Source organism: Pan paniscus, chromosome 4 (genome assembly GCF_029289425.2).
Source record: "Pan paniscus chromosome 4, NHGRI_mPanPan1-v2.0_pri, whole genome shotgun sequence".
Classification (NCBI taxonomy): Eukaryota; Metazoa; Chordata; class Mammalia; order Primates; family Hominidae; genus Pan; species Pan paniscus.
Genome location: NC_073253.2, coordinates 133679544 through 133707006, shown reverse-complemented (window position 1 = coordinate 133707006; position 27463 = coordinate 133679544). Strand labels below are relative to the sequence as shown.

The following is a 27463-nucleotide window of genomic DNA, read 5'->3' as shown; positions in this document are numbered from 1 at the left end:
AAGACAGAGTGGGGTAGAGGGAGGAGTTATTTACCTGCAGTTTATCCTCATGATTTGTGTGAGTGTTAGAGAGATGCCTGAATTCCTGAGTCAGGCGGAAACAGTGCTTTACATGTTCTGGAGATACAAAGTCTTCTGCTACTTTTATGCAACTGTATAGATTGTGAACCTGAGAAGGGCAAAGTGCAGAGGAGAAATATCAGACATTAGAGATTCAATAATATATGGAAAATGTCCATGATATAGTTAAAAAAACCCTTGAGAAATAGGTATAATATTTCCATTTTTATAACAACACAGAAAAGCTGTAAGTGCAAATGTATAAATAAAAGCAATGGCCAGGTGCAGTGGCTTATGCCTGTAATCCCAGCACTTTGGGAGGCCGAGGCAGGTTGATCGCTTGAGCTCAGGAGTTCAAGACCAGCCTGGGCTTGATACGGTGATATGGTGAAACCCCGTCTCTACCAAAAAAACAAAAAAAAAGAAAAAGGAAAAAAGAAATACATAAAAATATCAGTATTTGCACAGAAAATGTTCTGGAAAAATATACACCAAACTGTTAACAGTAGGCTATCTCTGAGGAAAGAAACTAGATTGGGAAGGTAGGATAAGGGGATTGATAAGAAAAGTATGCTACAAGTAGCTGAGCTAGGACTTGTCACTTTTTCTTTAATAGCTTGCATTGTTTAAATTTTTTTTTTTTGAGACTGAGTTTCGCTCTTGTTGCCCAGGCTGGAGTGCAATGGTGCGATCTTGGCTCACTGCAACCTCCACCTCCCGGGTTCAAGCGATTCTCCTGCCTCAGCCTCCTGAGTAGCTGGGATTATAGGCATGTGCCACCACGCCCGCCTAATTTTGTATTTTTAGTAGAGATGGGGTTTCACCATGTTGGTCAGGCTGATCTTGAACTCCCAACCTCAGGTGATCCACCCGCCTCGGCCTCCCAAAGTGCTGGGATTACAGGCGTTGAGCTACCAGGACCGGCCTGTTTAAAATTTTTTAAATGAGCCTTAATGTTACAAGGAAGAAAATAAAAGCATAAAATAAGTTGCAGCATAAGAGAGATCAGTCCAATCCAGCTACTTAAATCTCTTGGTAGATTAGCAAGAAAAGCAGAAATAAGAAAGCCCATGGAACTGTTCAGCCCAACCCACAAGCAGGAACCCACCTGGTGTGGGGCTCCAGCAGGTATGAAAACAGCATCACCTAGGAACTGCACAATAGCCCAGCCTTGCACGCCATACTCCTCATAGAGTCGCTTACGGAGGGTCTGGTCCAGGTACCAACTTTGGTCATGAATTGGGTCATGATCGGGGGGGTTCTCTTGGCCTTGTTCTTCTCCAACCTGAAGCCATAATCAAAGATGGGAAAATTAAAAATCATTAACAGCATAAATCCAACTTGCTGCAGCAATGTCCTAAGATGGGGTGGGGATAGCAAAACTTTATTCTAGTCAACATCCTCTTCGTGTGGATTCAAGCCTTTGGGCTTTTCCACCAGAGGTATCATGGCCAACAGGTCTTTAATGCCAAGGGACTCTACATGAGAAACCCTAGATAGGGTGTCTCAGCAACCAGACTCTTGATATGTGAGCTGGGAGCACAGCCCACCCAGGGGCGTACCTTTCGGAGCAGCTCCCGGATCTTCTCTGCATCCTTGGCTGCATAGATGTGCCATAAAGCACCTGGCTTCTCTTTTCCATCATGAATCCTCTGCTTCGTCACCTCATCGGCATCTCCCTCGTCAATTGTCTTGAGTACCTCTGAAAAGAGCAAAATGACACTTTCAATGTAGTCAGCCATTTCAGTACCACTGAGTGAAATGAAATGTCCAATTTAAACAAATTGAGTTTTACTCTTCTCCATCTCTGGAATAATGTAAGGCAGAATCAGAAAATTCATACTGGTCTAAGCTCCCTACACACAGAACAACATTAAACCTTCCTTACTTATTAGAGATTGAGCATTTTTGGAGGTATAATTTCCCCTTAAAACATATTTTTTGCTTAAACTGTGTTGCCATATCTTATGTTTAACTTGCAGGTTATCTTCCGCTACAAGTATATGGAGTCTGTATATTTTCTCAAGACCCCTTCAAACACTAGGATTCTGGATTTAAGCCTACAAAGCATAAAGCATCACTACCAAGTGAAGAGGGTTGGCTTTTAATGCTTGTCTATTACAATGACCTACACCATAATGAATGCTGCAGGTGTGCAAAATCCAAGGCAAATGTAGGCTGGGCATGGTGGCTCATGTCTATAATCCCAGCACTTTGAGAGGCTGAGGTGGGCGGATCACCTGAGATTGGGAGTTCGAGCCCAGCCTGGCCAACATGGTGACACCCCATCTCTACTAAAAATACAAAAATTAGCCGAGTATGGTGGCACATGCCTGTAATCCCAGCTACTTGGGAGGCTGAGGCATGAGAATTGCTTGAACCCAGGCGGCGGAAGTTGCAGAAAAAAGAAAAAAACAAAAAAAGAAAAGAAAAAAAGGCAAATGTAAAGTGAGGCACAGTGGCCTTGCCTGTAGGCCCAGTAACTTGGGAGGCTGAGGTGGGAGGAATGCCAGAGCCCAGGAGTCTGAAGCCAGTCTGGGCAACATAGTGAGACTCTATCTCAAAAAAAAAAAAAAAAAAAAAAAAAATTATCCCTGAACCTTAAGATTTTGAGTTACTTATTTTCTTTTAAAAAAGTATCCCTTTTTCTGAAATTTCCATAATGAACATGTATTAATTTTAACACTGAGATGGCAGGAAGTATAAATACAGCAAAATATCACTTTTATGCTTCATTTTTATGAAGGTCCTGGCTTTATCATCTGTCACTCCACAGCTGATCTGGCTGATAGGTCAGGTCAGAACTCTGCCCTTTCTTCATTTCTCTTTGTGAGGCTACAAAGTGGAAAAGGGTAGCATTTCTAGAAAGAGACTATCTAGTCAAAGATACGCAAAGTAGTACTCTTCTCTATTAGAACCTCCCCCTTTATCTAGCAACATCCACTGGGCACCCACTTCCCATCAGACCTGGAAGAAACAAGAAAAAGCCACCAGGGGAATAAGAAAAGAAAAAAGAAGCCGGGTGCAGTGGCTGACGCCTGTAATCCCAGCACTTTGGGAGGCTGAGGCAGACGGATCACCTGAGGTCAGGAGTTTGAGACCAGCCTGGCCAACATGGCAAAACCCGTCTCTACTAAAAATACAAAAATTAGCCGGGCGTGGTGGCAGGCACCTGTAATCCCAGCTACTTGGGAGGCTGAGGCAGGAGAATCACTTGAACGCGGGAGGCAGCGGAGGTTGCGGTGAGCCAAGATCGCACCTCTGCACTCTAGCCTGGGGGACAGAGCGAGACTCTGCCTCCCCGCCCCCCCCAAAAAAAAAACAGAAAAAAGAAAAAGAAAAAAAAAAGGAAAAGCCACTGGCCCTAAGGATGAAAACACAAAACTGTATTCCCAAGACAAAGCCTCACCATCCTAAAGCAGTGGATTCTAGAAAGCATACCTTCATCATGAGCACCCTCCCCGATGGGAATCCCAACATACACCATCACATTAACAGCATCAGACACATCTAAGTGAAGATTTGTTGTACCAACTCTTCTATCTTCTGCTGTTATCAACCCTAAAGGAGAAAGGAAAATATGCAAGGTGAAGGGCCAATATTCGGAAGAATCCACATCGACACTCCATCTGAAAACATGCTCAAGGGTGTTGTTAAATGAGTAAAATTAGGAGAGTGAAGTCTATTTGTTTATGAAGAAATCACTTTCATCTCTTTTATACTGTTTTAAGACTGATTTCTCATTGACACTGGCCATGGAACAAATCTACCTCCAAAAAACAATCTCTCCATGAAAAACAAAACAGATATGGGCATTAGGGCGTATTCAGATAAAGCTGAGCTTTCACTGTGATTTAGGTCATCACTGGCCTTAACAAAGCACTGGCTGGGTAGCATGGCACCCAGACCTCTTCATTATTATTCTGTCAAGTCCCTTATACTCGAGAATATGGCTCCTTGGGTAGAGTTCTTAACAGGAAACTTCCTCACTACTGGAGACATGTAAGCTTATGGTCTGGGCCCACATGGATGTTATGAAAACCAATATGACAAAAGCAAACATATTCAAGACCACCTTGGATACTATTCACTTCTCCAGCACTTGCCTGCAATCATCTCTATACCCGACATTGACCACAGATATCCTTCTATAGTTGAAATAAGAACAACAGTCCCCCAAAAGAGCAATTTTAGCCTCTCCCTCATACCATAGGCGTTGTACATCTTGGGGCCCAGATCAGGCCTTACAAAATAGCTAGGTAGCCTAGAGGCCAGATTGAGCCTGCCATCTCGTTTGGTATATTCTGGCAGAGGAAGGTTCTCCATCAGATCTTCAAACCTATAAAAGTGCAGGAAAGATGACTTAGCTTGTTATAGGGGAAGAAAGCCAATAGACAAATTTCACTTTTCTGTGATTACTTTGTGATGGCTTCTGAAGATGACACCACCGCAGGTCACTAACCTGGTTGGCATCATGTCTCGAAAATCTTCCCCAGGAGGCCAGTCCTTGAGTTTGAGCACCATTGGCTGCCCATCTTCTGACCGTAGTCGTTCTGGAAGACAGAGAATACTCCCACAAACATCTGCTGGTTTGGATGGTGTCCGATTTTCAACAGTAACTTTTGGGAGACTAATCTCTTTTTTTCTTTTTTTTTTTTTTGAGAGAGAGTCTTGCTCTGTCACCCGGGCTGCAGTGCAGTGGCATGATCTTGGCCTCCTGGGTTCAAGTGATTCTCCCTGAGTAGCTGGGATTACAGGCAACCACCACCACGCCCAGATAATTTTTGTATTTTTAGTAGAGACAGGGTTTCGCCATGTTGGCCAGGCTGGTCTCAAACTCCTGACCTCAGATGATCTGCCTGCCTTGGCCTCCCAAAATGCTGGGAATACAGGCGTAAGGCACTGCGCCCAGCCTAGGAGACTAATCTTTTTTTTTTTTTTTTGAGATGGAGTCTCGCTCTGTTGCCCAGGCTGGAGTGCAGTGGCCCAATCTCGGCTCACTGCAAGCTCCGCCTCCCAGGTTCATGCCATTCTCCTGGCTCAGCCTCCCGAGTAGCTGGGACTACAGGTGTCTGCCACCATGCCCGGCTAATTTTTTTGTATTTTTAGTAGAGACAGGGTTTCACCATGTTAGCCAGGATGGTCTCGATCTCCTTACCTTGTGATCCACCCGCCTCGGCCTCCCAAAGTGCTAGGATTACAGGTGTGAGCCACCGCGCCTGGCCCTGGGAGATTAACCTTTTATTTCAGACTTGTAAACCCCCATAATGGACAAGGTGGGCTTTGTTTTCCTCACTTGCTACTTTAGTGTGTGTCTTATTTTTCCATCTTACGGGGATTCTATCCCCATTCCTCAGAGTGAAAGTGCTCTGCACAGCCCATGGAATCACATGATTAAGTCCAGGCATGCTCTGGGAGTCATGTGATTGCCATGTAAGCTACACAGTTGGCACCAGGGCAGAATGTTCCCCCACCAAGTGGGTATAATTTGGATTTATTTATTTATTTATTTTTGAGACAGTCTCACTCCATCACCCAGGCTGGAGAGCAGTGGTGCCATCTTGGCTCACTGCAACCTCTGCCTCCTGGGTTCAAGTGACTGTCCTGCCTCAGCCTCCTGAGTAGCTGGGATTACAGGCACACACCACCATGCCCAGCTAATTTTTGTATTTTTAGTAGAGGTGGGGTTTCGCTAAGTTGGCCAGGCTGGTCTTGAACTCCTGACCCCAAGTGATCCACACCTCAGCCTCCAAAAAGACTGAAATTACAGGAGCGAGCAACCACGCCCGGCTGTCTGTTTTTAATTTTTTATTCATTTATTTTTTCAAGTCCCATTATGCCCCAGAATATAATTTATTATTCAAGGGCAGAGCTGGGCATATAGATGCTTATTTTCCAGTCTGCTATCACTGAACTAGATATGAAAGCTACTTACTGCATATGATCTCGAAACCATCCCAGAAATCCCGAACTTTCACATCGGAAATTATAGCACAGTTCCTGCAGTTCACCAAGTCTACATCCTGGTCTCCAAATTCCTGGCTAAAGGCTTCTGGCTTCCAGAGCTCAGACTTGAGCTTTTTATGTACCCCCGAAACCAGCACTGGCTGTGGAAACAAAAATATCCCAATCAGAGCGATCTAGGAAAAACTTCCAGCTCTAGGGCTGAGACAGAATAGGAGGGTTTCCTGAGGAGGGCCTCCTCTTCTCCAGGAAGCTCTACTGTTCTTTCCTGGTTGTATAATCCACGGATTTCCACATGTCAACTAAAGTGAAAGGAAATGCTTCTACTCCATTGTTATGCTTGATTCTCACCCTGGGGAAATCACTTCTGTTGCCCTAATACCTACCACTGTTTTAAGGTGAGAGGACAAAAATCTGACAAGTCCAACTTTGAGAACACTTCCTCATAATGAAAATGACAATGCCATGAGCTCCCCTTCCTCAAGCACCTGCTAAAGTTTTTAAACTAGGGAGTGTTATCACACTATCAAAAAACTTGTGTGGCCTTAAAACATTTGCCTAGAAAAGTACTACCTACCTCCAACCCCTTCTCTGCCCCATCTTAAAATCACTCTTAAGGATTTTTCTCTAAAGATATCAATGCCAGATCACCACCTAACAGAAATTTCAACTGCCTTTTTAAGAACACAGAACTATACAGCTTAGAAACAAGAGGATGCAAAGTGTGTTTTTAGTAATCTCCTTGCTTTTATTTATTTATTATTTATTTATTTTTGAGGTGGAATCTTGCTCTGTAGCCCAGGCTGGAATGTAGTGGCATGATCTTGGCTCACCGCACCCTCTGCTTCCTGGGTAAAGTGATTCTCCTGCCTCACCCTCTCAAGCAGCTGGGATTACAGGCACCCACCACCATGCCCAGCTAATTTTTTTTGTATTTTTAGTAGAGACAGGATTTCACCATGTTGGCCAAACTCCTGACCTCAGATGATGCGCCTGCCTTGGCCTCCCAAAGTGCTGAGATTACAGGCGTGAGCCACAGTGCCTGGCCATCTCCTTGCTTTTAAAAATCCAAGACAACTCGAAGTATCAAGGCTATTACAATAACCTCACTATGTCTAAATCTCCCTGGCAAAAAGAGAGACCTGGAATTGTCCAGGTAGCTGTGGTAGGCAGGCAGAGAATTGGCCCTTGGAACGACTTATTCTTGCTTACCTGACCTTGCTTCCAACACTCCCGGAAGATCTTCCAATTGTTTTTGTTGCTGGGGTCATGGAGACACAGAAGCCTCCCATCACAAAGCCAGGAGTGAGAAGTATGGGGATCTAGCACATTTAACCCCATCACCATCTCCTTCACTTCCTTCTGGGTATCAGTCAAGTTGCAGGCCCGCTTTGAAGCATCTGAGGTTTTCTTATTTTCTACCACTGAGGCAATGATGTGGTCAAGAAAGTTGGGTAGGCTGGCCTTGCTCTTCACTCCCTGCCAGACACAAATCCACCAGGTAAGCTTGACTGAGGCATCATGAGAATGGCATTCAAAAAACTGTCTCACAATTGTATTCACAAGGAGTTCTGACCTGTCTGATTAAATTCTACAAAAGTTATTAAAATGTCTTTTACAACTGGAAGGGGGATAATAAGTCAACATCTTAAATTCTTTTATCCTTCATATTTTACCTTAACATTTAGGAAAGAAAAGTATAGAAAGATCCCTTCTGCCTCGAGAGATCTGAGACCTAAGAAATACTTTTGGCATCAGCCATTCAGTATACAAAGCACACAATGCATGTAGACTGTAGGGATCATCAAATGCTGTAACTGAGTGTAAAAAGGTCACTCAGTTTGAGGGTTCTAAATTTTTCCTAACCAGCATGCCCAAGGGATACAATACTTCAATTAAGTAACTGAAGTGACTTATCAAGGCAATGGTTTTCTACCAGGGAGTACCTCAATGAAGGGTGTAGCAGAGTGTCCAAGAGGAAGTACATTCTGAAAGCAGTCTCCTACTCTCCAATTTTTTCCTCACTACCATCCCACTGAGAATCACTCACCTGTTTCAGCTGATGGGAAAGCTCAGGCCCAGAGATGAAAGTGACATACCTAAGGTCACAGAACTGAAGGTAGGGAAGCTTTTATAAACTGGATAATCCTATGCTTACAGTATTACTAATCCCTATCTCTATAAAGTATGTATAATTATGTAACATCATGGGAGAATTAGAAAAAGAACTGGCGGTATGATGAGCAAGTATACATAAAACGGTACCCAAAATAATTGTTTTGTTTGCTTTTTAAAATTTACTTATCCAGGCTGGGCACGGTGGCTCACGCCTGTTAATCCCAGCACTTTGGGAGGCCAAGGCAGGTGGATTACCTGAGGTCAGGAGTTCGAGACCAGCCTGGCCAACATGGTGGCCAACCCTGTCTCTACTAAAAATACAAAAATTATCCCAGTGTGGTGGCATGTGCCTGTAGTCCCAGCTACTTGCTCGGGAGGCTAAGGCAGGAGATTTGCTTGAACCTGGGAAGTGGAGGCTGCAGTGAGCTGAGATCGTGCCACTGCACTCCAGCTTGGGCAACAGAGTGAGACTGTCTCAAAAAAAAAAGTTACTTATCCAAAAGAGAAACAAATAACCCAAATTGTATAGAGGGCTCAGTCACCCACAATTCATCACGTTTCAGCCATTAGTCATAAAACAGAAGAAGAAACATATTTATGTATTCGCTTGAAATGATTTGCAGGACATATAAACTAAAAATCAGAATAGCAAGGTGTAGAACATTTAGGGGAAAAACATACATATGATAATATCTCCAGAAACACTGGAGACTTCTAGAAAGGGAAACAGGTGGTTGGGAGGCAAGGGTGCAAAGGAAACTTTTCAGTCGAAACCTTTTTTATTTTATTTATTTTTTTGAGATGGATCTCCCTCTGTCACCCAGGCTGGAGTGCGGTGGTGTGATCTTGGCTCACTGCAACTTCTGCCTCCCAGGTTCAGGCGATTCTCCTGCCTCAGCCTCCCGAGTAGCTGGGATTATAAGCATGTGCCATCATGCCTGGCTAATTTTTGTAGTTTTTTAGTAAAGTCAGGATTTTGCCACGTTGGTCAGGTTAGTCTCGAACTCCTGACCTCAAGTGATCTGTCCGCCTCAGCCTCCCAAAGTGCTGGGATTACAGGTGTGAGCCACTGTGCCCAGCCTCTTTTCTATCTTTTAGATATTGTACCTTATGAATTCATTCATTCAATAAATGCTTGCTAAACATGACTGGATCAAACACCATGGCACTAGGGATATATTATAGAATAGTCAAAAATGCCTTTAGGAGAGGCAAGAAACAGAAAATCAAACATGTAATAGGTCAGATGGTAATGAGTGCTGTGAAAAAAACAAAGCAGGGAAAATCGGTATGTGCAGAACTGACACTGTGATGGAATTTTAAAAAGGGTGATGTATGAAGAAAGGGTTACTGAAGGTTTAGGTGAGGGAGCTGATGATGAAGCAAGTGAGGTAGTTACATGGGAAAGAAATTCTAGGTGGAGGAAATAACAAGTGCAAAGGCCCTGAAGAGGGAGCATGCCAGGCCATGTTCAAAGAACAGCAAGAAGGTGGGTGTGGCTGGAACGGAGTGAACAGAACAGAGAGTGGTAGTTGAAGACAGGGAGGTGAGAGGAAGATGAACAGATAGGGCTATGGCCTCATAGTCCAGGTGCGTGACTCTACTTATCTGTAAGCACTACAAGGACTCTGCTCATCTTATGAGAGAAAAAGGAAGCCCTTGAAGGATTTCAGGCAGAGGTTAAGATATGATCTGACTTATATTTTATTATTTTTCTCCTTTTCTTTTTTTATTTTTCTTTATTTCTTAATAAAAAGCCTCCCATGGGATGACATATTTTAAAAGAACCTCTCTAGCTACTGTGTTGACAATACACTGTAGACTGTAAAGGGCAGAAACAAGGGGACCTGTAAGGAATTTATTGCAAAAACTTAGGCAAGATGTTGGCTCAGAACAGAGGAAGCAACAGAGCTGATGAAAAATGAGTGGATTCTGAATATAGTTTGAAGATCAAATTTGAAAGGATTTGCTAACAAATTAGATATGAAAGGTAAGACAGGCGAGTCCCAAATGATTCTAAGATTTCTGGTGCAAGCAATCACAAGGGCAGAGATGCCACCAACCAGTAGGGGAAAACTAAGGAGAAGCAAGCTTATGGTCAGAAGATCAGGAGTTCAGGCTTAGACGCATTAAAGGTTTGAGACATCTATTAGATATCCAAGAGAATACAATACAAATGTACTGTCCAAGTTAAAAAAAAAAATTAATGCCTGCTATTATCAAGAAAAACAAGCAATCAATGTATTAACTTTTCTGCTGATGACCGAAAAATTTCAAAATCTCAACTTTTACAGACGTCCTAACATGGTACAAAAGGTTCACTACTTAAAAAGATTCCCAAAACTTTAAAGAGAGACCTTGTCAGCTTGACAATGTAGAGAACACAAATCACCCATGTACCCTCTAACCCAATTATCTGATCTCTGATGGTTCTTTCATGGAAAAGCTGAAAAGGCTACAGTTGCAGAGGACACTTACTGCTGAGGATGTAGAGAAGACCGGGGGAAAGGGTATGCCTGTGTCCAAGGGGGTTTGAGGAAGTTTTCCCGGCCCGGAGTGAAGGAGGTCTCGAAGGCTAGACCCTTCGGTTTTGTTGTTGGAGGCAGTGGGACCCAGCAACAGACTGTTAAAAAGCTTTGGAGTCAGCGGAGAGACCTTTGCAGTGGAGTTGAACGAGTCCAGCCCAAAGGGTGAATGAGACTCTTTACTGAGCACCGACCTCAGGGACCCTGCTTCTGTAAGAACATAACCGGGAATAGCATTAGGTACAAAAAGGAATAATCAGCGCACAACTGACTCCTAAAAATCAGTCACATGGGAAGGAGGAAAGATTCTCTCCTTTCCCTTGCACCCCCCAAACTGTGTATGGTTTGTTTGGGTCAAGCCTTACAAGCTATAATTATAGGAGGTCTCACAGCCAAGGAGAAACTCTCCTACTACTTCTTTACCAGATCTGAATTTCAAACTCCCTTTTGTTGTCATCCATCTTTCATCTCCCTCACTTCCTAAGACAGTGTTTCAAGTGCATCTTCAGGATACCTGTACTGAAGTCACTTGGAGTGCTTGTTAAAAATGGAGATCTTTACCCCCAGAGATTCTGATTTCATAGTTCTGGGCGGGACACAGGAATCTGCATTTTTAACCATTCCCCAGATGATTCTTGTGCCCAGTGAAAACTTCTGCTCTAAGTCTAGCTCTCAACCCTGGCTGCATAACAGAACCATCTGAGAAGCTTGTTAAAAGTCCTGTATATGGCTGGGAATGGTGGCTCACGCCTATAATCCCAGCACTTTGGGAGGCCGAGGCAGGTGTATCACTTGAGGTCGGGAGTTTGAGACCAGCCTGACCAACATGGAGAAACCTTGTCTCTATTAAAAATACAAAAAAATTAGCTGGGCATGGTGGCACATGCCTGTAATCCCAGCTACTTGGGAGGCTGAGGCAGGAGAATCACTTGAACCTGGGAGACGGAGGTTGCAGTGAGCCAAGATCGCGCCACTGCACTCCAGCCGGAACTCCAGGCAACAAGAGCGAAACTCCGTCTCAAAACAAACAAACAAAAAAAACCCCTTGTATAAATTCTGACTAGAGATCCAGGGTAGGGCCCAGGCATCTGCCTTTTTAGAGAAGTTCCACTTCTAGAAAGAAGTTGAAAGGTAGTCCCTCATATATATGTATGTGTGTGTGTGTGTGTGTGTGTGTGTGTATGTGTGTGTATATATGTGTGTGTGTGTGTGTGTGTGTGTGTATATATATATATATTTTTTTTTTTTTTTGAGACGGAGTCTTGCTGTTACCCAGGCTGGAGTGCAGTGGCATGATCTTGGCTCACTGCAGGCTCTGCCCCCCAGGTTCATGCCATTCTCCTGCCTCAGCCTCCCAAGTAGCTGGGACTACAGGCGCCTGCCACCTCGCCCAGCTAATTTTTTTGTATTTTTAGTAGAGACGGGGTTTCACCATGTTAGCCAGGATGGTCTTGATCTCCTGACCTCGCGATCCGCCCGCCTTGCCTCCCAAAGTGCTGGGATTACACGCGTGAGCCACCACGCCAGGCCCCGGCAGTCCCTCATGTGATTAGCCAGAGAAAGTAAGTAGCATGTTTCATAAATGTGGATGGTAATGTGTGAGTTCAAAGAATCCTGGAAAAAACTCATGATTTCTACCATAGGCAGAGCAGAGGTTTGTGTGCATCTCACCTTTTGTTTCTTCTTTAGCCTTCTGAGTTGCTAAATCTGCCAACCAGTGCAGGGCGGAGGAGGGTGGGGCCGTGTCAGGGCAAGGAGGCCTGATGGCTTTCAGTTCACTATTGCTATTTGATGCCGAACTGTCTGTTTTCAGAGGCTCTTCAGATCTGATGTCAGTGCTGTCGGCTTTGGGAACATGGTCCGGCTCTGGAGTTGTTACTGGTGCCGGTCCTCCTCCGCCAGAGAAGGTAGTTTCGTTTCCAGAAGAGGCACTAGGGTTTATGCTAGGAAGCTAAAATGCAGAAGGCCAACATAATTAGAGTGCTGTGCTTGGGTAGAAAAAAATACAACTAGTAATGGCTTCACATACTAAATAGGTCTGGGAAGAATAATCTGTCATGTAAACTGGCATTTCATACATTATTTAATTCAACATATATTTATTGAGTCCTACAACATGCCAGAAACCAGGCTAGGTTCTGTGGAAAGATCAGTGAACAAGGCTTGAAGTTTGTAATCTAAAATAGTTAGCATGCCTGACACAATTTCTGCAATGGTGAATTGGTAATTTAAATGACCTCATAGTGCTGTTCTTAGGATTACATAAAATAGCATATGCAAAGGGCTTAGCATAGTTCTGACACAGATAAATGCTAAATAAATGTTTATTACTCTTACTGATTTTTCTAAATAATTTGCTCTATTTACATACTCTATATAGTCAACTCTACTGAAAATGTATCTCAAGATCCCTCAGCATTAATCCCTGTGCCTCTTATCATCAACGATGTGTTGTAGCAGTGTTGCCAGAAAGGCCATGGAATGTAAGCAGTTGGTTGTGCGTGTCTGAAGAGAAAACCAGGCCAGGTGCGGTGGCTCATGCCTCTAATCTCAGAATCTTGGGAGTCCAAGGTGGGTGGATCACTTGATGTCAGAAGTTTGAGACCAGCCTGAGCAACATGGTGAAACCCTGTCTCTACTACAAATAAAAAAATTACCCAGGTGTGGTGGCGCATGCCTGTAGTCCCAGAAACTTGGGAGGCTGAGGCATGAGAATCACTTGAACCTGGGAGGCAGAGGTTGCAGTGAGCTGAGATCATGCCACTGCACTCCAGTATGGGCAACAGAGCAAAACTCTGTCTGAAAAAACAAAACAAAACAAAACAAAACCAAAACTGACAAAGCAATGTGAAAACCACTGCCTCTGAACCCAACTCAGTGAGCCAATCTTCATATTTCTGTCTTCTGCACCTGAGATGAATCCAGTGATAGGGACCATGTATCTTCTCAGATAAGACTCAAGAAGACCAGCAGTATTCTTAGCAACCTTTTCTATATTCTTTACCCATACAAAGACCCTGAGGTATGTATCTTGACAAGATGCTAAGAATCTCTTTGTGCTATCAGTCAACCATGAACTGGTTTAAAGATGAAGAGAAACTGCACCAATCAGGGGTAATTAAAATCCTTTGAGTAAAGTTATTTAAGCTCTCTCTAGAAAGGCTTCTCCATCTCCTGATTCCTCAGGAATCCTACAGTAGCCTGGCATAACAGAGTTGAAAAGGGGGCATTTCCTGGTACAAAAAAATTTAAGCTTCACTTAGTTATACCCACACACACCAGTTTACCTGTGACATCCCATTGGTGACGGCAGGTCTCAATACAGATTTGTTCTGTCGACTGATACAAGGGCAGTTTGCTTTAATTCCCCACTTGCCCCGAGCAGCATGTACCATGTCTCCAATATTGTAAAGAGCTGGGGAAAAAATGTAACAATAAAAATAACACCAGAATACTCATATATGCCACATATTGTGCTAAGAGTGTTCTTTACATTATCTCCCTCAATCCTTACCACATTTCAATAACGTAGCTGCTTTTATCTTCAATTTTTGATGATCAAACTGAGACTGAGAGAAGTTAGGCCATTTGCTCAAGTACATAAAGCTGGTAAACGGGAGCACTAAGACTTTAGCCCAGGTATATCTACCCCTAAAGTTCTGTTACTTTTAAGCACTAAGCTACACCCCTTTCCCTCTTCTAGTAAACATTAACACGGTATCCTCCAGGAGAAACTCTAGGGGTAGATTCTCTAGTGTTCAAGAGTATAAATATTGGCCAGGTGTGGTGGCTCACGCCTCTAATCCCAGCATGTGGAAGGCCAAGGCGGAAGAATTGCTTTGAGGTCAGGAGTTTGAGGCCAACCTGGCCAACATGATGAAATCCCATCTCTACTAAAAATACAAAAATTAGCTGGGCATGATGGTGCGTGCCTGTAATTCTAGCTACTTGGGAGGCTGAGGCACGAGAATCGCTTGATTCTAGGAGGTAGAGGTTGCAGTGAGCTGAGATTGTGCCACTGTACTCCAGCCTGGGCAAAAGGGTGAGACTCCGTCCCAAAGAGTGTAAACATTTGGAATTGTATACTTTACTGTAAGTTATGCCTTAAAAAAAAGGTAAAAACTAATAGATCAATGTAAACTTTACATGGGTAAATATTTAACTATACTAAGAGCTGCAGGGAGCAGGCATCCTACCACTGCACTCAGGAAACCCTTTGGCTTAGAAGCAGTGGGGTATAAGGGATCCAGGGGATGCTCCAGCAAAGTTTTCTTTGGTTTTTTGTTTTTGTTTTTGTTTTTTTTTTGAGACAGAGTCTCACCGTATCGCCTAGGCTGTAGTGCAGTGGCGTGATCTTGGCTCACTGCAACCTCTGCCTCCTGGGTTCAAGCAATTCTCCTGCCTCAGCCTCCCTAGTAGTTGGGATTACAGGCGCTTACCACCATGCCTGGCTAACTTTATGTTTTTAGTAGAGGCGGGGTTTCACCATGTTGGCCAGGCTGGTCTCGAACTCCTGACCTCAAGTGATTCACCCGCCTCAACCTCCCAAAGTGCTGGGATTACAGGTGTGAGCCACCATGCCTGGCCTGTGGCAAAGCTTTCTTAAGTGGAGGATAATATAGGCAGTAGTTTGGCAGAGTCATCATCTTCAATGGATGTATGTTAATGGAAGTACAGAAGCTAGGCATACAGAACCTCTGGAAGAATCACTGAAGTAAACTGGGATTGTGACACAAACATAACCATTCATTCCTAATGCTGAGCAAGCTGTCTTCCTCATGGATTCAAGATATCTTATTATCTTCAGCTGGATTTATTTTATTTTTTAATTATATGAGATGGGGTCTTGCTATGTTGACCAGTCTGGTTTTGAACTCCTGGCTTCAACTGATCCTCCAATCTTGGCCTCCCAAAGTGCTGGGATTACAGGCATGAGCTACCACACCTGACCATTTTAGCTGTTTTACAAGCCTAAAACCAGAAGTCTTTCTGAAAGCCTACGCACTGGCTTTTTCATTCTGGTCCAGCCAACCACAGGAATGGGAAATGATATCTGGAAACAAGACCAGGTCCTCTGATCAGAAATGGGGAGCAGAGTGTGCAGTGGCCACGTGCACACTAACACATATCTAAAGATCCAAATTTGGCTCAGCACGGTGGCTCACAGTTATACTCCCAGTACTTTGGGAGGCCGAGGTGGGAGGGTCATTTGAGGCCAGGAGTTCAAGACCAGCCTGTGCAACATACTGGGACTCCGTCTCTGAAAAAAAAATTTTTTTTTAATTAAATAATAAGCCAGGTGTGGTGGTGCATGCCTGTAGTCCTAGCTACTTGGCAGGCTGAGGTGGGAGGATCACTGGAGGTCAGGAGTTCAAGGCTGCAGTAAGCTATGACCACACCACTGCACTCCAGCCTGGGTGACAGAGCAGACAGTCTCTTCAATAATAATACAGAAGTGTCTCTTCAATAATAATACAGAAGGGTCTCTTCAATAACAATAATAATAATAATAATAATAATAAAGATCCAAATTCTCAGAGAAATCTGATGATGCTTAAAAGAAAAAATGAGGCTAAATCATTTCAAAAAATTTTATGGTGTATGGCTATCTCAACTAAAAACATTTCTTCCACCAAATCTAAAAAAGGAATTTCCTTACCTGTGCCAGGAATAATTTGTGTGGGCATGAGATTCTCTGGTTCGTGGGACTGTCCCTTTGCACACTTCAACCAGGAGAAAACTTCTTCATCACCCATCTCTTCTGTCTCTGAAATAGAAATGATTTCACTTATTTTATAAGGGTCACAAAAATGGATCCTTCTCAGTGAATGGGAGTTTCAGAACCCCAAAGGCCAATTTTCTCATGGCTGAAGGAAATAACAGCTAACTTAAAAAAACAAAAAGCCCCTGCTTTACTGAGATTTTATTTATTTATTTATTTTTGAGACAAGGTTTGGCTCTATCATCCATGCTGGAGTCTAGTGGCTTGATCATGGCTCACCGCAACCTCCGCCTCTCTGGCTCAAGCCATCCTCCCACCCTAGCCTGCAAAGTAGCTGGGACTACAGGAGTGCACCATCACCCCCAACTAATGTTTGTATTTTTTTGTAGAGATGGAGTTTCGCCATGTTGCCCAGGCTGGTCTCCAACTCCTGGGCTCAAGTTCCTGGGCCTGCCTTGGCTTCCCAAAGTGCTGGGATTACAGGCATGAGTCACTGTGCCCAACCTAAGGTATAATTTATAAAGAATAAATCCAGCAATTTAAAGTGTTTACTTCAGTGAGTTTAGAGAAACTGAATGAACAACTACCACAATCATGACATAGAACCTTTCTATTCCATCTCCAGAAGTTCTCTCAGGCTCTTTACAGTCAATTCTCTTCCCTCAAGCCCTGGCCATCAGTGATCAACTTTATAATACTAAAGTTTTGCTATTGGCTGGGCGCAGTGGCTCAAGCCTGTAATCCCAGCACTTTGGGAGGCCGAGGCAGGCGGATCATGACGTCAGGAGATCAAGACCATCCTGGCTAACACGGTGAAACCCTGTCTCTACTAAAAATACAAAAAATTAGCCAGGTGTGGTGGTGGGCGCCTGTGGTCCCAGCTACTCGGGAGGCTGAGGCAGGAGAATGGCGTGAACCCAGGAGGCGGAGCTTGCAGTGAGCTGAGACCACGCCACTGCACTCCAGCCTGGGCGACAGAGCGAGACTCCATCTAAAAAAAAAATAATAATAAGTTTTGCCTTTCAAAAATGTCATATAAAATGGAAGCATGTAGGATGCAGTCTTTGTGTTGGGTTTCTTTCACTTGGCATAATGCTTTTGAGTCATCTATATTGTTGTGTGTATTAGTAATTCATTCCTTTGTATAGCTGAGTAGTATTCCATGGCAGCAATGTATCATAACTTATCTATTCATCAGCTGGTGAACATTTGGACTGTTTCCAATTTTTGGCTATTATAAATAAAGCTGCTACACAGCTGGGTGCAGTGGCTTACACCTGTAATACCAACACTTTGGGAGGCTGAGGTGGGCTCAGGAACTTGAGCCCAGGAGCTTGAGACCAGCCTGGGCAACATGGTAAAAAAATTAAAAATTAGCCAAGCATGGTGATGTATGCCTGTGGTCCCAGTTACTTGGGTGGCTGAGGTAGGAGGATTGTTTGAGCCTGGGAGGCGGAGGCTGCAGTGAGCACAGATCGCTCCACTGCACTCCAGCCTGGGCAACAGAAAGAGACCCTGTCTCAAAAACAAAAAAACAAAAAAAAAAATAAAGCAGCTATAAACATTCATGTATAGGTCTTTCTGTGGAAATGTTTTTATTTCTCTTGTAAATACCTAGCAGTGCGATGCCAGGTCATATAGTTAATTTTAGCTTTATAACTTTGTAAGAAATGACCTTCTTGCTTTCCAAAGTGAAGGTACCAATCTGCATTCCTACCAGCAATATTTAAGAGGTCTACTTCTACATCCTTGATAATACTTGATACTGTCCGGTTTTCTTTTTTTTTTTTGAGATGGAGTCTCGCTTTGTCGCCCAGGCTGGAGTGCAGTGGTATGATCTCAGCTCACTGCAACCTCTGCCTCCCCGGTTCAAGCAATTCTCCTGCCTCGGCCTCCCGAGTAGCTGAGACTACAGGTGCGTGCCACTATGCCCAACTAATTTTTTGTGTTTTTCATAGAGACAGGGGTTCAATGTTAGCTAGGATGGTCTCAATCTTCTGACCTTGTGATCCACCCGCGTCGGCCTCCCAAACTGCTGGGATTACAGGTATGAGCCAACACGCCTGGCCAATACTGTCAGTTTTAAGAATTGTAGCCATTCTAGTGGACATAATAATTTCTCATTATGGTTTTAATTTGTATTTCCCAAATTAATTACAATTTTTCCCATGTACTTACCTGCCATCGACTACATTTTTTGGTGACGTATCTGTTCAAACCTTTTTAAAACCAGCTTGGGCTGGCATGGTAGCTCACACCTGTAGCACTTTGGGAGGCCAATGTGGAAGAATCGCTTGAGCTTGTAAAAGTTAAAGACCAGGATGGGCAACACAGTGAGACCCCATTTCTACAAAACCAAACCAAAACAGAACAACAATAACAAAAAAATGGGCTTGTTTGCCCAGGCTGGTGTCAACCTCCTGCTGGACTCTAGCGATCCTTCTGTCTCAGCCTCCCAGGTAGCTGGGATTATAGGTGTTACACCACTGTGCACAGCAGCTTTTCATTTTCTCTTTTTTTGGAGACAGGGTCTCACTCTGTCACCCAGGCTGGAGTGTAATGGCACGATCGTGGCTCACTGCAGCCTCAACCTCCCAGGGTTAAATAATTCTCCCACCTCAGCCTCCTGAGTAGCTGGGACCACAGGTGAAAGCCACCACGTCTCGCTAATTTTTAAATTTTTTTTGTAGAGATGAGGTCTCCGTGTTGCCTAGGCTGGTCTTGAACTCCTGGGCTCAAGCAATCCCACTGCCTTGGCCTCCGTAACTGTTGGGATTACAGGTTATAAGCCACAGTGCCTGGGCTATTTTCATTTTCTTAAACATGTCTTTTTTTTTTGGAGACGGGGTCTCACTCTTTTGCCCAGGCTGGAGTGCAGTGGTGCAATTTCGGCTCACTGCAACCTCCGCTTCCTGGGTTCAAGCGATCCTCCTGCCTCAGCCTCCCAAGCAGCTGGGATTACAGGTGCCCGCCACCACGCCCAGCTAATTTTTGTATTTTTAGTAGAGACAGGGTTTCAACATGTTGGCCAGGCTGGTCTCGAACTCCTGACCTCAGGTGATCCACCTGCCTCAGCCTCCCAAAGTGCTGGGATTACAGGCATGAGCCACCATGCCCAGCCTTTACGTGTCTTCTGAAAAGGTAAAGTTTTAAACTTTTATATTAGGCCGGACACAATGGCTTGTGCCTGTAATCCCAGCACTTTGGGAGGTTGAGGCAGGTGGGTCACCTGAGATCAGGAGTTCGAGACCAGCCTGGCCAACATGGTGAAATGGTGAAACCCTGTCTCTACTAAAAATACAAAAAAATTGGCTGGGGGTGGTGGCGGGCACATGTAATCCCGGCTGCTCGGGAGGCTGAAGTAGGAGGATCGCTTGATCCTGGGAGGTGGAAGCTGCAGTGAGCTAAGATTGCACCACTGCACTCCAGCCTGGGTGACAGGACGAGACTTCGTCTCAGAAAAAAAAAAAAATTAAAAGAATAAAAAATAAACTTTTATATTTTTCATTTGCATTGTGTTCTATCTAAGAAATATTTCTTTAGTGCAAGGATACAAATATTTTATTTCTTTCTAGAAGTTTTAGTTTTAGCTTTTATGTTTAGGCCTAGGTCCACTTAGAGTTAGTATTTTGTATATGGTGGGAGGTAAAGACAGAGGTTTGTGGGCAGCAAGCCACCCAGGCGCCGAGGCAAGAGACTAAGGACACGAGCTGTTCCAGTATAATAAAATATAAAACACGAATAGTTATACCAGATATAGATCTTAGATATGATTATATATGAATATCATTAATCATTAGTTGGTAGTAATTATTCTTTATCCCAATATTATAATAATCCTCGCTCTATAATCATAACCTAGGAAAAACCAGGCCATACAGAGATAGGAGCTGAGGGGACATAGTGAGGTATGAGTAGAAGACAAGAGTGTGAGCCTTCTGTTATGCCCGGACAGGGCCACCAGAGGGCTCCTTGGTCTAGCGGTGACGCCAGCATCTGGGAAGACGCCCGTTGCCAGGTGGACCGTGGTCTAGCAGTAGCGAAAAGTGTCAAGGAACAACACCCGCTACTTAGCAGACCAGGAAAGGGAGTCTCCTTTTCCCTGGGGGAGTTTAGAGAAGACTCTGCTCCTCCACCTCTTGTGGAGGGCCTGACATCAGTCAGGCTTGCCCGCAGTTATCCGGAGGCCTAACCGTCTCCCTGTGATGCTGTGCTTCAGTGGTCACACTCCTAGTCCGCCTTCATGTTCCATCCTGTACACCTGGCTCTGCCTTCTAGATAGCAGTAGAAAATTAGTGAAAGTACTAAAAGTCTCTGATATGCAGAAATAATGGCGTAAGCTGTCTCTTTGTCTCCTCTCTCTCTCTGCCTTGGCTGCCAGGCAGGGAAGGGCCCCCTGTCCAGTGGACATGTGACCCACGTGACCTTACCTATCATTGGAGATGACTCACACTCTTTACCCTGCCCCTTTTGCTTTGTATCCAATAAATAACAGCACAGCCAGACATTCAGGGCCACTACTGGTCTCCGTGCATTGGTGGTAGTGGTCCCCCGGGCCCAGCTGTCTTTTCTTCTATCTCTTTGTCTTGTGTCTTTATTTCTACACTCTCTCGTCGCCGCACACGGGGAGAGACCCACTGACCCTGTGGGGCTGGTCCCTGCAGAGGTTCCTGTTTTTTTTTTGGAATATGGATATACAATTGTTCCAGTACCATTTGTTGAAAGGGTTATCCTTTCCCCCACTGAACTACCTTGGCACCTTTGTCATAATTGATTATGTATGTGTGGGTTTACTTCTAGATTGTTTTCTGTTCCCTTACCACAGTGTCTTAATTACTGTAGCTTTAATATTAATTCTTGAAATGTAGTACAAGTCCTTCAACTTGAATCTATTTCAAAATTGTTTTGGGTATTCTAGATCCACTGTATTTCACATACATTTCAGAACCGCCTTGTCGATTTCTACAAAATGGCCTACTGAGACTTTGATTTGGAATTGCATTTAATTACATATCAATTTAGAAGAAGTGACGTCTTAGTATTCAACCCTCTATTTTTCTTTTCTTTTCTTTTCTTTTTTTCTTTTAAGAAGGAGTTTCGCTCATTGCCCAGGCTAGAGTGCAATGGCACGATCTCAGCTCACTGCAACCTCTGCCTCCCGGGTTCAAGCAATTCTCCTGCCTCAGCCTCCCGAGAAGCTGGGATTACAGGCATGTGCCACCATGCCTGGCTAATTTTGTATTTTTAGTAGAGACAGGGTTTCTCCATGTTGGTCAGGCTGGTCTCGAACTCCCGACCTCAGGTGATCTGCCTGCCTCGGCCTCCCAAAGCGCTGGGATTACAGGCGTGAGTTAGCCATGGCGCTCGGACTATTTTTCATTATTATTATTTTTTCTTTATCTTTTAACAATTTTTTTGTAGAGATGGGATCTTGCTGTGTTGCCCAGGCTGGTCTCAAACTCCTGGCCTCAAGTGATTCTCCCACTTCAGCTTCCCAAAGTGCTAGGATTACGGACATGAGCCACCACACGCAGCCCATATTCAATCTTTGGATCCACAAATATGGTATATCTCTTCATTTATTTAGGTATTCTTTAATTTCTCTCAGTAATATGTTGTAGTCTTCAGTGTATGTGTCTTGTAGGTATTGGCTAAATTTGTCCCTAAGCACTTCATGATTTTATGATGCTCGGCTCACTGAAGCTTCTGCCTCCCAGGTTCAAGGAATTCTCCTGCTTCAACCTCCCATTACATTTCAATTTCTAATTGTTCATTGCTATCATACAGAAAAATAATTGATCTTTGTATGTTGACTTTGTATCATGTAATATTGAAAAAACTCATTATAATATTAGCTTTTTTGTAGATCTCTGGATTTCTACATAGATGATCATGTTGTCTGAGAATAAAAATCATTTTACTTCTTTCCAATCTGTATGTCTCTTCTTTTGTTTTCCTTTTCCCCTTTTTCTCTTTTATTTCTTCATACTGACCACTAACTCCAGTAAAATACTGAATAGAAGTTACAAAAGCTGACATCCTTGCTTTGTTCCTGAACCTAAGAGGAAGAAGTCAATCTTTCATATTACATATGATATTCTACTTATATATAGTTGTGTTTTTCAAACATTATTTCATTATCATTCTCCAAAGAGCCTTTTCAGACTTTGTTTTGTGGTCATTGTGCTCTCCACACAAGAAATTTTAATACCAGATATACTGTATATCTGTTTATGTATTATGGCCCCCTGAAAGGGCACAAAAAATTGTTAACATTTTAGATTCTCCCTCCCAAGCAAGAGCCAATTTTCACCTGATGAGAATGCATAGCCTAGGTTTTTGATAATTTAGACAAATGATTTTTCTGCTCTATCTTGAGATCATGTGGTTATTTTTTAGTCTACTAATATAGTGGACTGCACTGATTTTCAAGTGAACCCCATTTGTTCATGATGTATTATTCTTTTTATGTATCTCTTGACTTAAACTTGCTTAAGTTTTATAGAATATTTTTACATCTATGTTCATGATGGATACTGGGGCTGTAACTTTCTATGCTTCTCATGTCTTTATTTGGTTTTGATATTAGTATAATGCTGGCTTCATAAAACGAGCTGGTAAGTGCTTCCTCCCATTTTCTGAAAGACTGTGTGTATAATTGGTATTATTTCCTCCTTAAATGTTTGCTATAATTTACTAGTAAGGCCACCATCTAGACCTTAAGTTTTCTTTGTTGAAAGATTTTTGAAACTACAAATTCAATTTCTTTTTTTTTTTTTTTTTTTAAGGAGTGTAGGAGCAAAGGTTTAATAGGAAAAAAAGAAAAAAAAAGAAAGAAAGAGAAAGTAAAACAGTTCTCTCTCGTGAGAGAGGGGACTCCCAGACCAGTTGGTGGCAGATGTGCTGGATTTTACTCAGGCTTGAGGTGGCGGCGTCTGATTTACATAGGGATTACAGATTGGTTCAATCAGGTATGATGTTTACATAGCTTTAGGGGAAGGCTGGCTACCCCACCCTAATGTTATTATGCAAATGAACTTTCCCCTTGGCTGGTGCCATCTTGTCTGCTCCTTACTGTACATGTGGTTGACAAAGCGAAGGGAAGATGAAGCTCCCATCTTGAACATGATTTCATAACTGCTAACATCTATGTCTGCAACTGAATTTTACAGGCTGCTCTTTGTTAGAAAGAAAATAATTTGGGGCTGCTTTTCGTTAAATGGAAAACCTTACCAAGGACTTCTGTACCCTCAGTATCCGCCTAAGTAATTTCTTCTTAACACCTGTATCATTCCCCGCTCTGGAGTGGTAACCCTAACTACTGTTAGGGGCTGTTGGACGAGGACTCTTTCTGGCTACTTCCTGCTGAAAAGAGGTGTTGTGTGGGGAACAGCAGGTAGGGCTCCTCCTGGGGCCGATCTAAGAGTCCTCGGAAGAAAGGCACGTCCATGTGTGGTTCTGTCTGCAGCACCATTTGGAGTTTGATTGCTGTTAGCCATTCTGATGGGTTGTAACACTGGTTTGCCTCCACCAGATGTTGCGTTTTGATAAATGCTGTACCTTGGTATCTGGGACGAGGTCCCCAGTATGAAGCAGCTACGTTGTCTGGGGTAAATACCTGAGGTTCATCATCTCGTGCCAGGAAAATTTTGGACACGGACACACATGAGGAATTTAGGAGTGGAGGTTTAACAGGCAAAAGAGAGAAAGATAAAGAAAGGAAAACAGCTCTCTCTCTAGTGAGAGAGAGGGGGCTTCCAAGAGGAAAAGACCAAGTTCTTAATGTAAAGTTATTTAGGTTCTCTATTTGTTCTCGAGGGAATTTTGATGGTTTGTGTTTTTCATGGAATTTGTCCATTATATCTAAGCTGTAAAAGTTATTGGCATAGGCTGGGCGTGGTGGCTCACACCTGTAATCCCAGCACTTTGGGAGGCTGAGGCAGGCAGGTCACCTGAGGTCAGGAGTTCGAAACCTGCCTGACCAACATGCCAAAACCCCGTCTCTACTAAAAATACAGAAATTAGCTAGGTTTGGTGGCACACACCTATAATCCCAGCCACTTGGGAGGCTGGGGCAGGAGAATCGCTTGAACCCGGGAGATGGAGGTTGCAGTGGGCTGAGATCATGCCACTGCACTCCAGCCCGGGCGACAGAGATAGACGCTGTCTCAAAAAAAAAAAAAAAAAAAAAAATTATTGGCATAATAATGTTCATAATTTTACTTATCCTTTTAATGTCTAAAAGATCTGTATTGAGGTCCTCACATTCTTTTTTTTTTTATTATTAAAGAGATAGGGTCTCACTATGTTCCCCTACTGGTCTCAAACTCCTGGATTCAAGTGATCCTCCCACCTAAGATTCTCAAATAGATGAGAGTATAGGCACACGCCACTGTGCCTGCATCTCTCATTCTCTCATTGGTAAACTGTACCTTCTCTTTTTCATCATGTAGGCAGAAGATTAGCACATATAAAATATCTTTTTCTCATTTATACTCTTTTAAAAAGTTAATTGTTTAACTTTTCTTTTTTTTTATTGAGACGGAGTTTCACTCTTGTTGCCTAGGCTAGAGTGCAATGTCGCGACCTCAGCTCACTGCAACCTCCACCTAAGTGATTCTCCTGCCTCAGCCTCCTGAGTAGCTAGGTCTACAGGTGCCTGCCACCATGCTCAGCTAATTTTGTTTGTATTTTTAGTAGAGACAGGGTTTCACCGTGTTGGCCAGGCTGGTCTCGAACTCCTGACCTCAGGTGATCCACCTGCCTCAGCCTCCCAAAGTGCTGGGATTACAGGCGTGAGCCACTGTTCCTGACCTTAACTTTTCTTTTTTTGAGACAGGGTTGCACTATGTCACCCAGGCTGGAATGCAGTGGTGCAATCATGGCTCACTACAGCCTCAACCTTCTGGGCTCAGGTGATCCTCTCCCATCAGCCTCTGAGTAGGTGGGACCACAGGTGTGTGCCACCACGCCCAGCTAATTTTTAAATTTTTTGTTGAGATGGGAGTCTTGCTATGTTGCCCAGGCTGGTCTTGAACTCCTGGCCTCAAGTAATCCCCATCTTGACTTCTCAAAGTGTTGGGATTGCAAGTGTGAGCCACCAAACCTAGCCAGTCCCATTTCTTTTTGGTTTCATTTTTCCTGCCTTCTTTTGAACTACTTACATATTTTTTGTGATTTGATTTTGTTTTCCATTTTGGACTTACTAGCTATATTTCTTTGTTTTTAAGTGGTTGCTTTAGCATTTTCAGTATTAATCTTCAACTTATCAAAGTCTATCTTCAAATATTAATTTCACTTTACATAAAGTGTAAGATCCTTACAAAACTATACTTCCAGTTTTCCCTCTTTTCCTCTGTGCTGCTATTATATATTTGAATTTTACATATAGTATAAACCCCAAACTATATTGTTACTATTTTTGCTTTTAAACAATTAACTTTTAAAAAGATTATAAATGAGAAAAAGAGATCTTTTATATTTACTCATATATACCATGTAGGATGTTCTTCATTACTTTGTGTAAGTTCTGATTTCCATTTCATTTTCTTCTGCCTGAATAACTACCTTTAACTTTATTATCGTGTGGATCTGCTGGTGGTGCATTCTATCAGCTTTTCTTGGTTTGAGAAAAGCTGCTAGAATGGTCACTCGTTTTTTTTTTTTCTTTTGTAAGACAGAGTCTTACTCTGTTGCCTATGCTAGAGTGCAGTGAAGTGATGATGGCTCCCTGCGGCCTCAACCTCTCAGCTCAAGTGATCCTCCCACCTCAACCTCCCAAGTAGCTGCGACCACAGGCATGTGTCACCATGCCTGGCTACTTTTAAAAAATATTTGTGGCGGGGCATGGTGGCTCATGCCTGTAATCCCAGCACTTTGGGAGGCTGGGGCGGGTGGATCACGAGATCAGGAGTTCAAGACCAGCCTGCCAACACAGTGAAACCCCATCTCTACTAAAAGTACAAAAATTAGCCAGGCGTGGTGGCAGGAACCTGTAATCCCAGCTACTTGGGAAGCTGAGGCAGGAGAATCACTTGAACCTGGGAGACAGAGGTTGCAGTGAGCCAAGATCGCACCACCGCACTCCAGCCTGGTCGACAGTGCGACACTCTGTCTCAAAAAAAAAAAAATTTGTAGGCTGGGCACGGTGGCTCACGCCTGTAATCCCAGCACTTTGGGAGGCTGAGATGGGCAGATCACCTGAGGTCAGGAGTTTGAGACCAGCCTGATTAATTAACATGGCGAAACACTGTCTCTACTAAAAATAGAAAAAACCCCACAAAAATTAGCAGGGCATGGTGGCACATGCCTGTAATCCCAGCTACTTGAAGGGGCTGAGGCAGGAGAATAGCTTGAACTCGGGAAGACAAGGTTGTAGTGAGCAGAGATCGTACCCCTGCACTCCAGCCTGGGAGACAGTCAGACTCCATCTCAAGAAAAAAAAGAAAAAACAAAACAAAACAAAAAAGTTCATTCCATTGTTTTCTGTTGTCTTCTGGCCTACAGGACTTCTCATAAATTGGCTGTCATTCTTTTGCTTTTTTTTTTTTAGACGGAGTTTTGCTCTTGCTGCCCAGGCTGAAGTGCAATGGCACGACCTCGGCTCACCACAACCTCGGCTTCCCAGGTTCAAGTGATTCTCCTGCCTCAGCCTCCCAAGTAGCTAGGACCACAGGCATGTGCCACCACACCCGGCTAATTTTGTATTTTTAGTAGAGACAGGATTTCACCATGTTGGCCAGGTTGGTCTCGAACTCCCGACCTCAGGTGATCCCGCCCACCTTGGCCTCCCAAAGTGCTGGGATTACAGGCATGAGCCATGGCGCCCGGCCAGCCTGTCATTCTTATCTTTGTTACTCTACGCAAAATGTGCTTTGGTGTGGTTTTCTTAATGTTTCTACTGTTTGGAGTTTGTTAATTTTGTGTTTACATAATTTTCACCAAATCTGGAAATTTTTTGGTTTTATTTAAATATTTTTTCTGCCTCTGCTCTCCCACTTTTTCTGAAACTCTACTTGTATGTTTGGTAGACCACCTGATATTTCCTGCAGCTCTACAAGGCATTTTTCAATTA

General features: G+C 43.5%; 1 protein-coding gene across 3 annotated transcripts in view; it reads right to left on the bottom strand.

Moving 5' to 3' along the window:
• The window catches only part of KDM3B (lysine demethylase 3B), an 84512-nt gene that overhangs the window by 5441 nt on the left and 51608 nt on the right, over positions 1-27463 (bottom strand). For all 3 annotated transcript variants that reach the window (XM_008954713.7, XM_034960581.3, XM_034960580.3), the window contains 12 exons: positions 16327-16434; positions 13955-14082; positions 12339-12618; positions 10621-10877; positions 7237-7503; positions 5996-6167; positions 4523-4613; positions 4269-4399; positions 3502-3621; positions 1623-1762; positions 1169-1345; positions 35-169 (listed from right to left, as the gene is read on the bottom strand). In XM_008954713.7, coding sequence (XP_008952961.4) covers positions 35-169; positions 1169-1345; positions 1623-1762; positions 3502-3621; positions 4269-4399; positions 4523-4613; positions 5996-6167; positions 7237-7503; positions 10621-10877; positions 12339-12618; positions 13955-14082; positions 16327-16434 — 2006 coding nt within the window. The remainder of the gene's footprint in view (positions 1-34; positions 170-1168; positions 1346-1622; positions 1763-3501; positions 3622-4268; positions 4400-4522; positions 4614-5995; positions 6168-7236; positions 7504-10620; positions 10878-12338; positions 12619-13954; positions 14083-16326; positions 16435-27463) is intronic.